We start from the raw sequence: 12,854 nt of genomic DNA, 5'->3' as shown, positions 1-12,854 counted from the left end.
AAAGAGTAAGTGTTATTATGGATTGTGTTTTCAGATAGACATATATTTTTATTAATTTAAAGAATAGAAGCATGCATACATTCACTATAAAAAAATGGAATCATTGATCACTGCCAAGTGAGACAAATATTCTTTGTTATGGAACTTATCAAAAAGCCATTTTAGGATATATTAATTATTAATATTGTTAAATTTTGACTGATAAAATACTATTTTTGCACCATTCCTTCCCTCTTCATCTCTAGAAGTAAACTAAAAAGTACTCTCTTCCTTGTATATTCCTCTCTCCTTCATTATAGCTGAGTGTGGTAGAAACTGGTACTGCACTTCTGGAAACTTGGCCCTAATAAAGATATTAACAAAATTGCATGTGGTAGCATTACATTATTAAGTTAGTAATTTCCTCATTTATTAAAGACTCTGGACAATTTATTTTTCTTTGTAGATGCTTAATTTTTCTTATGGTAGTATTCTAGATGAAGAAAATGAAACAGAGTTACTCAGCTCTTAAGAGAATCTTGAGATTTCAAGTTATGTGTATAAATTTGTGCATAAAATTTTGTATCAATTTTGTATAAATTATGTGTATCTGTCCTCTCAGGCTGGGATATCTGTTCTGTTCTGTCGTATGAGACATATTATTTCTCCATCATTTATTTCTCTTATTTTCTCTGCAACTTGGCTCCACTAGAGATAGTTACAAGCTATATTCATTTGTACATGGTTTTGTTTCCATCTAATGACCAAGGGTTGGATTTTCTATGGTATTTATTAAACTAAGTTATTTTTTATTCATTAAGGTTCTGTTAATATAATAAGACCAAAATTCACATCTACCAATAGCCTTCCAAAAGATCTAATTTCTCTGTCTTTGAGAAGCTGCAATCTCCTGACAATTTCTAGTCAGTTGCCTTCTTCAGACTCTCAGGTTAAGCTCTGTACTTGCCTCACAAACTAATAACTTGGGTTGTTTTGTTTTGCAAACTTCACACTTCACATGTTGACCTATAACTTTTAATTCAAATTACTTTTAGTTTCTTACTTTAACATTTTCTTTCTACATCAGCTGGAATATCATCAATAATATGCAATCCATAAAAAGTCATCCACTGTGGAATTAAGCCTTGCTGTTTTGATTAATATCTAGAAGTTCTTAATACCAATGGAAATGAAATGCATGTAATTTTTTTGACCAGTAAACCCTTACCAAATCAAATGAACAGTGCCAACAGAGTTTAACATTGTAACTGACTACAGTAGATCTAATTATATAAATGCTTGTAACAAGAATAGACCATTGAAGAATTTTGTGTAAGGTGAGAAAATAAAAATTAAAGGGAACACTGAAATGCTACATTGCTTGGAATTTTGAGTATACATAATACCAAATGAGCAAAAAGTACATAAATGTATGAATTTATTTTATTAGGAATCATATTTCTGTATCTTAAAACAGGTGTTCTGAAAATGGTATATTTTGCAACTATGTTACTTGGATATGTTACTTGGGTAACAGTATTCCATGGTAGCTATACCGTTTCTGCCATTACATACCTTTATTTATGTGTGGTTTATAAGGAATTCTTATAGTCTTAGTTTATAGTTTATAGCCTTCCAGGTCTTATACTGTGAACTTTCTTGCTCTGAACTTTCCTCTTATGTGCACATACACACACGTACACATACATACATGCACAGTGGGGTTTTCCAAAAGTTGTTGACAGAGATTAAGAAGTAGATTTAGTAGATTTTTTGTGACTCTGTTTTCCATTAGAGTTTGATTAAAAGGATAGCATAGGCCATTTACTAACCTCCTATGAATTACTTCTATAATAACTAAAACTAAATGTTAATTGACAAAATGCACTCAATTGATGATTTCATTTTGAATAGTCCAATTTATTAATAGCTATCTGTAAGTTTTGTAGTGATTTTGTAGTGATTCCCACTACAGTTGTACTTTGTTAGAACATCCTCAGCAACCTTGCAGGTGTAGCATTTTCAGTTTTAAACTAGTCTTCATTTTGTACCATTTTATCCTAAAATATGGAGAATTGCCTCCTGGCCCCTTCCCAGCACTTCTACTAGCATATTCATATCTGCTTCCCAAATATATTTGCTTCTAAAGAACACAGTGAAAGAGTGACAAAGAGAAGACATATGTTGAAATGCACAATTAATAAAGTTTTAAAGTATGTGATAATGGATGTTCATGTTTTCTGCAAGATACAGTATTTTTCTTCACTTGTATCCCTGTATTAGTGCTTTCAATTTTTTCTAAATGCTGTGTCAGTTTAGCAAAGAGGAAGTAGAATAAATCTGTTACCTTACTTACAGGGAGAAGAGAGTTTTAAATTTCAGGCAACCTACTGCAAGAACAAACATCCTCCATACAAAGTTTGTGTTTTGCATTATCTAATTGTCTGCTTCAGCCTGTTTCTTCTGACTTACAGCCTTTTTCTCTTTTTGTCTTTCTGTTAACAGAAAGCTGACCTTGCAGTTGCACCATTGGCAATTACCTATGTTCGTGAGAAGGTCATCGACTTTTCCAAGCCCTTTATGACTCTTGGAATAAGTATTTTGTACCGCAAGCCCAATGGTACAAACCCGGGCGTCTTCTCCTTCCTGAATCCTCTCTCCCCTGATATCTGGATGTATATTCTGCTGGCTTACTTGGGTGTCAGTTGTGTGCTCTTTGTCATAGCCAGGTAACATGTCAACTTTTGTGATTTTTTTGGCAATTGTTACCATTTTTTTCTTACTAATAATTGTCAAAAGTCACAAAAATTTTCTTACTTTCATACTCCTATATTTAAACTTCATGATTTACAGAAGAATAATGATGAGGGTTCTCACTATTAATATTCTCCACTGCCATACTAAGTCTCCAGTTTGTTACCAGACTTTTTCCCTAAGTCTTCAGTATGCAGGCTAGGTTTCTTCTTTAATTTACAAATATAGAGACACTAGAAAGTTTTCAAAATATCTTTTCCCAATGAGTCTGCATTTAGAAATCCAGGGTTTACGTTTCATTTTGTTACCGGGATTTGTTTTTATGCTGTGGTGATCAATCTCAATTTGAGTACTTAGCTGTCCATGTTAATTTTAGATGCCAAAACTGGGCCTCTACCAGTTGCAAAACAGTTTGTGTAGATTAGTATCTTTGATTAGTATCTTTGAATACTTATTTTTTAATTTTGTGCTAGGTGAAATTTCTGAGATACTTAACAGAATTTAATGTCTCTGAGTGGAATGTTTTCGGAAGCTTAGCTGAGCTTTTGCAGTTAAGGAACTCAATACATCTCTTCTTAAATTTTAAATTGATTTGGTATACAGGGCTCACCATTTTATCTGTTTTTTTCAGTCCAAATAAGTAGAAAAACATATTTTGTCAAAAAATCCCAATATTCAAAAAAATATCCCCTTTTCCTTCTTAACTCATTAGGGCTGAGTTCAGATGCTCACATAAATACAGAATTACATGCAACTTTGGCTTTTGTGATTACAACAAAAGAAAAAATGTCAGAACATAGTATGTAATCTCTTTTCCACTTGTAATTTCCATTTTTTAAAATCAAATGTATATAAACTATATACAGTTTTATCTCTTTAAGAATATGGGGTCTTTTTGTTTGAGTTGATAATGAAATCTCACTTCAGCCTTGAGATGTCTGTGATTTCATTTTGTGGTTCACAGAGGAATCTTCATATATTTCTTTTTCTATTGTGCTGTATTTAGTATCAGGATTCTCCATCTGTCTTTGATACTCTGTGTTTCATTTTGGAGAAGTTGTATCATTCTTATATTAGGGAAAAGCAATATATTTAGGAGCCAGTTTGAAAGTAATTTAGCACCTGTAGATGAAGTACATGCAGTATTGAAATAATATAGAGAACACTAAAATGTATTTTGTAATGGAAGACTTTACTGTATACCTTTTTGAAAAGTCTGCTTTAAAGAGACAAAGTTATGTTGAAAGATTCTTGAAAGACTCCTATATTTTAGTTGACTATATAATGAGAAAGTACAATCGTTTCTGAGGTATTCCTACCATACAGATTCCTCTGAAAACACAGCTGAGCATAAATCACAACTGCTATCTTGTGAAATGCCTCACGTAAAATATTTATGCAGATGTCCAGAAGTTTTAACCCTACTGTTATCACTGAAGGACATATTCAGCATGATGCACAGGGCTTTTGACAGCTAGCTCTCACTAATGTTAGTAGGATTTGTATGGCTGAGTTCCTACTTATGCTTTGAAAATATGCCTTGACATGCTTTTTTGGAAAGATAGATTTTCTTGAAGACTTTGTTTTGTTTTGTTTTTAATTAAGATATTGGCCACTTGAGCTCACTAGCAGAACAGGAAGGAATATTTATTTTTATAGAAGCACCAGATAATAGACCAATAATCCTAACATTTTTTTGACTTATGTAATTGGAATAATTATCTTCATTGTAAAGCAATACGGTGTATTTTTTATATTCCATATAAATATAAAAGTGAACAGAGTTATTTGGTTTTTGTAGAATTGTGTAAGATATCTTTTTTAGACATAAATTTATACCAGCCTTCATATCTAGACATTTTCAATATTTCTTAACTGGTACAATCAAATATTGATAACACATTTAGAAATAAAAGATGTAGGGTTATGTAAGATAATCCACAGATTCTATTCATAATGCAGAATGACTTAATAGTATGTTCATAATACTATTGCTCATAAAAGGAAGCAGGTCTAAATTAAAAGTTGAATTTCCTGCTGAATACTAAGCAGAAAGAAAGAAAACATTCAAAAGTTAAAGACCTGTTTGCAAATACAAGTCAAAAACTTTATCTGCCATGTAAAGAGAGATACTTTAATGTGTGGTAGTGAAGTTCCTTATTAAGAAGATTTCTGTTCCATAACAATCCTTCCATAATGGATGTTAACTACCAGTGTTTCATAATAATTATTATGTGTTTCATAATAAGGTGTGCCTTTGGAGCAGTATTTAGTACGTCTATTATGATACAATGTTTTGTAATTGCAACTCATGAGAGTGTTCAGTATAGAATATTTACTTTAAAATTGAAACCTCCCATTTTTGTGTCCAATGTTTTGTGATGTTATTGTTTCATCACATCTTCCAAACAATGTTGACATGTAAGGGCTTGGTACATTGAAAATGGAACGTACCATTCTTTTGTGCCACTTGGATCTCACTCATTAATTAGTGGTATGATGATATTTAAGGAAAGATGAAGAAATTAGTAAAAGGTTCAAGAATCTTTAAGAATGAATTGCTGAAAATACTTCCATAGAAAGAGAAATATAATATAAATGTATATCAGTTCTTTTCTTTATTTGGAGGAGCATTGAAGAGCCATATGTAAAGAGCTGTACTCTTTGCACATTGAACAAGACAACTAGTTGGGAAAGATCTATGTGTTAATTGGAGGGATTTTCTATTTTATTTCCTCTCGTAGTCCCCTCCAAAAAGATGATTCTACTTTTGAACAGACAGATTTTGTGTTGTGGGTAGGATTAACCTGTATGTGTTGTACACAGCGTTTTCTTTAATTGTCATCGTTTGACTGTGCTTTCTCTATAGACACAAAAACCTCTTAATCTAGTTTGTTGCTGTTGTTGAATCTCAGTAGTTAGGGTGATTAGTTTCTGGAAGACCCTTGCTTTGTCATACGAGCTGATGACTGATATTTAAACCCAGTCTGCTTGACATTATTGATTTCCTATGAACTGAGAAATTCATATAGAATTTTTTTTCCTCTTTTTTCAACAGTTACAGATCTTTCTGGTGCTAGACAGCATTGTATTTTTGTGTCTGTTAGCAGTGTCTTGTGTCATCTGAAATCCTGTTGCATTTCAATACCATACCTTTATCCCTCTGCCTTTACCAGTTTCTTTGATTTAGAATACCAGTTAATTTCACAGTTTGGATATGATTAGAAGGAAAACTAAGACCAAAGTAAAGTACACCAACTGTTTTTTGGACTTCTGTCAATTACACAACATTTTCTGATCTGTGTGATCAAAAATCTCAATTAGTGGAATTTTTTATTTCTGTCTGTTGCTGCAAGCCATTGTTCCACTTCTAAGCAACATGCTGTTTTCTTATAGTGTTGTATGTCAACTTCATGGACATATTGTCCCTTCTTTTCTGTCAGTCTGTGTACAAGAAAAAGACACTTCCTATTTTTGACCTGCAAAATCTTATATGTTGGTAACTGGAGGATCCTTCCCTTTCTATGTAGGCAATATGAAGAAAACCAGTTTTATGCTTTGAAAAATGCTTAATGTGTTTTATTTACATAAGTCTTCTATAAATACCTTCAAAATTAACCTTCAGCTGGGTTTTCTTGATTATATTATACTTTTGAGTCTCTTATGCATAATTTAAACATCCATGTCTTTTTGTATCTTTTCTGAAAACACAGATTGGAGACTAAATTCCTTAAATTCCTTAAATATTTTTATAAAATAATTTTATGCCTAATTTACTGGATATCAAGTTATTCCCTGAACACTGATGGATTTCTCTGTGTAGTAAGGTTTTTTTTTTGCTGTGGACATGTCTGTCTGTCTGTCATAAAGAAGTTTACTCTTAAGTGACCTATCTTCAAAACTAGAGGAGATACAGCTGTCTTAGCAAGATGCTTCACTTTTACAGATGAGATGTGAAGCAGTTAACCTATCCTGGATATAATTATCCACTATTGAGCTCTTGTGCTTCTTACATTGAGCTGTCTGAAGTATCGGTGAATATTGTGCAAATATACATTAAATTGTGCTCACTGCCATAATTTCTAATTTTGAATCATGAGTTGTCATTTTAAAGGGCTTATTTGCCTTTACTTGTAACACATTTTTTATGCTAGGACTTCCTGCCTTATTCTCCCTTTGGAATTATGCTATTCTGTGAAAAAAAGTAACTGTGCCAGCCTCTGGAACACTGAGTTTTTTGTCTGGTGTATTTGGCAGATTGCATGACAAGAATTTTTCTCTCTCTTTGATGACCTTTTAAGCTTTTTTTTATTGATACATTTGTGTTGCTATACCAAAAAAATTCTTTGTGAGAATGTTCTGGAAAGCTTACTTGCTGAAACTAAATTTCTTCTCCTTAACATGAGAACTGAGAAATTTTAATTTTAGAATTCTAACATTCAAACGAAGTTTCAGTAAATGAGGTAATATAAAGAAGACACAGCAGTTATATCTTATATCTTAATTTTTTGCACTCATAAGCAAATTATTATCAACTTGGTTTTTTCTTAGTCTATCCTGCTAAATGTTATAATGATAAATATTATAACAATGAAGTCATCTTGTCTGGACAGCAGTCACTGGAAATTTTGTGAGCAAGACTTTTCTATGTTATTTCGAATATGCTCAGATACTTCTAAGCAAGCTTTAAATTGGTTAAATGGTTTACTGTGCTGTATGCCATTTATATTATCCTAAATCTGTATAAGTAGTTATAGTATTTGAGTAATTAATTTTCTGTGGCCAGCATACAGATTTGATGATCTGTCTCTTTTCTATATAAAAAAATGCAAGAAAACCTGGAATTATATTTCCTTCTCATAGTCATCATCTAGATGCTGTAATTATATTGAGAAGATATGATTTAGATCACAATCAGTGCTATAAAATCTATGTTTTGGATGAGGATGTATGGCATAAAGAAGGATGTGTATAACAATGAGTTAAACAACAATCTCTCACTTTGCATTTTGACATTTGGAAGAATGCTTTGATCTCTCTGACTCTTGCAGAAGAAATTTAATGTTAGTGAAATTCATAGTTTAATAATAAGCAACTAAGTATAGACTCCTCATCCTAACCCCTCAAGGTTCACTTGAACCATTTCTGAATGCTTCCAATCTCCTTCAGCTGTTCAGGAAGAGACAACATTTCCAGGAGGTCTACAAGTCTACAGACAAGCACAGTATCTATGTAATGACCTCTATTTTATTACTGTTAGAGATCACAGTAAGAGAAAACTTCTTATCTTTTGAACTTCTCAACATATGTAACCTCCTTACATTTTAGGGGTAAAAATCCCCAGTTCTCTAAATCTTGCTATATTGGTGGTAGATTAATTTGAAATCCCAGATACTACTTGCTGTGTATCAAAATGATGAAGAAACTGCTACCAGCAAAAAAAAACCTGAAATGACTTTACTGAGGTTGGCTGAAAAAATCATAACCAACAGCTTTAGCAGTCCAACAAAAAGTATGGTACTTCCCATTGGCTAAATCTCTATATGCATATTGAAGAAGAAAAATATATTCACTTGGAGAGATCTTACATCAAGAAATTGATTTTTTTTTCTGCCCCTCATGATGTAGGTATTTTAGGAAAGCAGTAGGTTTGGTCACTTCTGCCTCAAGGAAAACACCTGGTAATATGCATTTTTTATCCAGGTACTTCACCAGTATGTTTTATCTTAATTCTTATTCCTTTGTAGACTTCCCTAATCAGATTTTAATTTTTGTTAATGAAGAGTATAGAAGTATCAATAATGCTGTCTAGAATTGAAGATAGCCTAGAAACTCCATCCTTTCTGTTATTTTTTGTTTTCTCATTATTCTGAAGACATCATAAGGCTCTACAATTCATTACTAATTATCCAAGAATGTACGTATTTTTAATGGCTGTGCTGAATGGTAACTCTGTTTCATCCTTAAGGAGTTTTGTGTCTCTTACTACCAGCAACTCAATCTCTTCATTCTCACTTACTTAAGTACACATTCTGACTTTATTTTTTTATGACTTCCTACATACAGGTGTTATTATACATATTCTAAAACATGTATTTCCTGTCCATATTGATGGAACACTGCTATGCAGTCTTTCATAGAATTTTTGGGTATCTGTGGAAAGTTGTTTCAAAAGTCATGTTGAACTACTTTTCATTCTGTGAATTCTTCTTTGCTTCAGTTAATCATTTACATATTTCACTGAGTATTTCACTGCCCAAACATGTCAGGATCCTAAACAGACTTTTGAATCTCAACAGTATCTTGAATCTTAAGATCTAAAGGGTGTTCACTAAAGCTCTTAGAGTGGATTCAGTTGGATAAACCACCTAAGTAAAATCTTCTAAGTTTTCATTGGTGAATAGCTGATGAAATTATGAGTGTACTCAGCGGCCTTCTATTTTGATTTTTGACTGACTAGAGTTGGTCTATTTGATTCATTGTGTTTCACAGAGTTCATTGTTAGACATCTGTCTGAATGCCATTCACTTTTTATCTAAATCATTATTTCTAACTGCCTCTGACAGTATAGTAATTACATTTGCATTCCCTTCATCTTTAGAACAAGCTTGGAGATGCTGGAAGATATTACACCACACTGTATTATCATTTCTTTTCAGACACACATAATCCTGTCTTACACACTCATAATTGAGTTTACATGCTCACTTTCCTGTGACTTTATTTTTGCACACTCCATGGTGAAGTTAAAATGCTATAAACATACATACACTGAAAATTATTTTTGAAAGTATCTCTGCAGTTAAAACAGTGATATTTTTCATAAAATTCTTGTAACTGTCTTCAACTAATTGGGTTTAACTGAAAGCAAAGTAGATGTCATCTACCTTATTTTGTGTTTTCAAATGTTTTGGATACTCAGTTTCCATAAGTGAGTCAATATCTGAAGGCTGTTTTGTCAAGAGTTCTATGGCATCACACAAAATAATGTTTCATATCTACCATGGGCAGTGATTTGTTGATTTTTTTGTACTGTATTAACATCCATTAACAAATAATTCCTTAGTCCATGCTTGTAAGAAACCATCTGTGGAACACTTTTTTTTTGTTTGTTTCGAAAGATTCTTTACAGTGCAGGGGTTCATCCTGATTTTTAAAAGCCCTTGCTAATTAGCAGGATATATAGTACAAGGGAAGAATATTGGATTGCTTTTACAAAGTAGCTTGCTTGAAAATAAGTTGAGTCTCTGGAAAAAGTGCTGCACATTCAGTTTTTATGAAATTGGATCATTTAATTCTATTTTGTCAAAAGTTTCTTCCTCTATATGTGGCAAGAAAAGAAAACACAAGTTTAGACTTGGCATTTTGTATATTGATTTAGCAGATGATAGCATGGAACATTAGATGTGCCTAAAGAGAAGGGTTCTCTCTACATGAAGCTGAATGTTTTTAAAGCTAAAATGATCCTTTTGAGAAAGGTCAGTGCCTCTTATGTTTTTGGAGTTAGAGGACAGAAGGTTTATTTGGTTTAATTTAGGTTTAGTTTATTTCATGTGTTTTACTCTGGCATGTGTAGTATTTGTGGGGAGAAGGAAACACTAACTCTCACCATAATGCAAAGTAGCAGTTTTCTCATGAGATATGCAAAACCTCATTCTCATGAGATATGTAGTTCTCCTACCTAAAGAGCAGAACACAAGGATCTACTGGAATGGAAATAGGGTAAAGAATCCAAGAAGGTACCACAGTGTTTCCAAAAGAGTTTGTTAATAATTGGGTGTGAGTGGTAATTTGAAAATGCTCAAGTTACCTGATTGACTGATGCCTTTTCCATTATCACCAGTGTATGAATTTACAGAGTGCCTGATATATTAGAAAATTAAGTCAACCAGCAGCTGAACTGTTGCGTGGTATTTTGTTTATTTGTTTGGTTTGGTTTGTTGTTTTGGTTTGTTTGTGGTTTTTTTCCCCTGAAGTCAAAGCAAAAAAAATGATGTAGGAGACATTTTATTTATTGGAGTAAGTTCATGTATGCATCTTACTTGGAACACTTGACTAACAGTGAACGGGCTCCTCATAAAAAAAAGTAGAGGTTATAGTAAAGGGATGGAAAATTGAATCTTAGCAGTCATGGTTTCTATTTACTCTTTTTCTGGTAAATAAAATAATATTGAGCAAAAATGGCTGAAGGAGTGAAAAGCACTTTTTATGCTAAATAAGCCAAACATATTAAAAAATCATTATATTTTTGCTAAATATGTGGACCCACAAATAAATTTCTTTATTTAATCCAAATTAAGAGAGGGAGGTAAACCATTGGAAGAAAAGCCAAGATGATACGATAGTTATCAACCTTGTAGAAAATTCTAAGAATAGATGTTCAGTGGAATGAAATAGCATGTAGGATAGTAGGATATGTAGGATATGTAGGATATCTTATGTAGGATAGTATTTCAGAGTTCTTTGTTGGATTATTTGGTTTCAGGATTACATGGAAGATAGGAAAACCTGGGTAACAAAAATATTTTAATAATTTTACTCTTTTACTCTCTAAAATAGACCTTGTACTGTTACATAATGTTAAAAATACAGATGTACTTTTAGATATCTGTAGTATTCTTGAGTACTTTTAGATATTTGTAACTGAATAGTCATTTTTCCAATTGTTTGGAGTAGAGGAACTTTAGAATCTAAAGGTGGTTTTTCATGATTTTTTTTAAAATAGGCATAGGTTTCTGACTTCAGAACCAGAAGTAATTTAGTTTATACAAATTTAGCTAAACCCAATTTTTCTAAATCTCTTTTCTCCCAACCATCATTATCCATTATATTCTGAGAAATAAATTGAAGTCGATTTATAAGTAGAGTTAAACTGAAGAGAAAACAAACAAAAAACCCAAAATAAACATAACAGAACTTTATTTCTTTGAAAGACAGAGCATTTCTTTTTTTGGAGGAAAAAATTACTAGACTTAAGTAATAGTTAAACATTATACTTCAAACCAGAAGCATATCTTTAAAAGAAGTAAGAAAATAAAAAGGGAGTATTTCTTGACTCTAAGTGTTCTTCACTATCTGGAGGAAAATGAGATTCTTCTGTACAAGTTCCTCTAGACAGACATATGGGAATTATTTATCTCCGGATCTTTCTGATTTAGCTGTTTCCAGCTTACCTTTCTTATGCAAGACTTCTGTCTCTAACTCATTAGAGAGTATTAGTCATTTAAACACTGACAGGGCTTGATCAGAAATCACTCTGAAGAAATAAGTATGATAACTGATTCTGATGCTGAAATGAAATCTGTAGTATATCTTTCAAACATTTCTGTTTTATGTAAGGAAGTCACTCAATATTAACTCAAATGATGGTGAAATTGTTTTTGTGTAAATCCATTCGTGCATTTTTAGGTATAAGAATAGTGGGTGCCTTTTTCTTGTGTTGTTTTGTTTGTTTGTTTCTTTGCTTTTAAAAATTTATTATAGTATTATCAAAATTTTTTTCTTAGGCAACAAAGATATTCTTCTTATAGGAAAATTATTCAACAATATTAAAAATTTTGAGCACCATGGATAAAAATCCCACATCAGCTAAGGGATATAGGTTATTTAATTAGAAAATAATAAGTGTTTAAAATACCAAAAAAATTGTCATTATACTTCTTACAGCACATCAGAGACATGTTTAAATATGAGCAATTTGTATTGAATAGGGTTGCTCTGGCACATCACTCTCATTACACTGTTTGTTTTGTTTTGTCTTGTGTGACTATTAGACATGCGGCACCTTGCCATTTAGGATTTTCCTAAAGACTTTACAGGAGATAGCCACTAGCTGTGAAAAAGAAACATGAAGACAATATTACTTCAGTTTGATGAGATAGTTTATATAATTTCAGAAGACTAAAGATAGCAAACGACCCAGATCTACTGCCTCTTTCCATTTTGTTTACTTGTTTTTTCAACCATATGGGGCAGAAATGCTGCATGGAAAAATTTTATGGGGTGAACAGTGAAGTGCTAGATAGCAAAATAAGGTTATACAATTTCTATCCATTCTCCTAGGTATTCTTGTCCTTTCTTAGGAGAATTGGCTTTAGCTTTACACAGAACAGGATGCCTAT

The 12,854-nt window shown here is 32.2% G+C and overlaps 1 protein-coding gene across 1 annotated transcript in view; it reads left to right on the top strand.

Annotated features, from left to right (window-relative positions):
- GRIK2 (glutamate ionotropic receptor kainate type subunit 2) overlaps positions 1-12,854 on the top strand; it is a gene marked incomplete at its 5' end in the record, with an annotated part of 353,559 nt that overhangs the window by 217,246 nt on the left and 123,459 nt on the right. The window contains one exon of the mRNA XM_083856634.1: positions 2,485-2,708. Coding sequence (XP_083712760.1) covers positions 2,485-2,708 — 224 coding nt within the window. The remainder of the gene's footprint in view (positions 1-2,484; positions 2,709-12,854) is intronic.

The sequence above is a fragment of the Zosterops lateralis genome (assembly GCF_965231275.1).
Source record: "Zosterops lateralis genome assembly, chromosome: 3".
Lineage (NCBI taxonomy): Eukaryota > Metazoa > Chordata > Aves > Passeriformes > Zosteropidae > Zosterops > Zosterops lateralis.
This window is presented reverse-complemented; position numbering and strand designations above follow the sequence as displayed.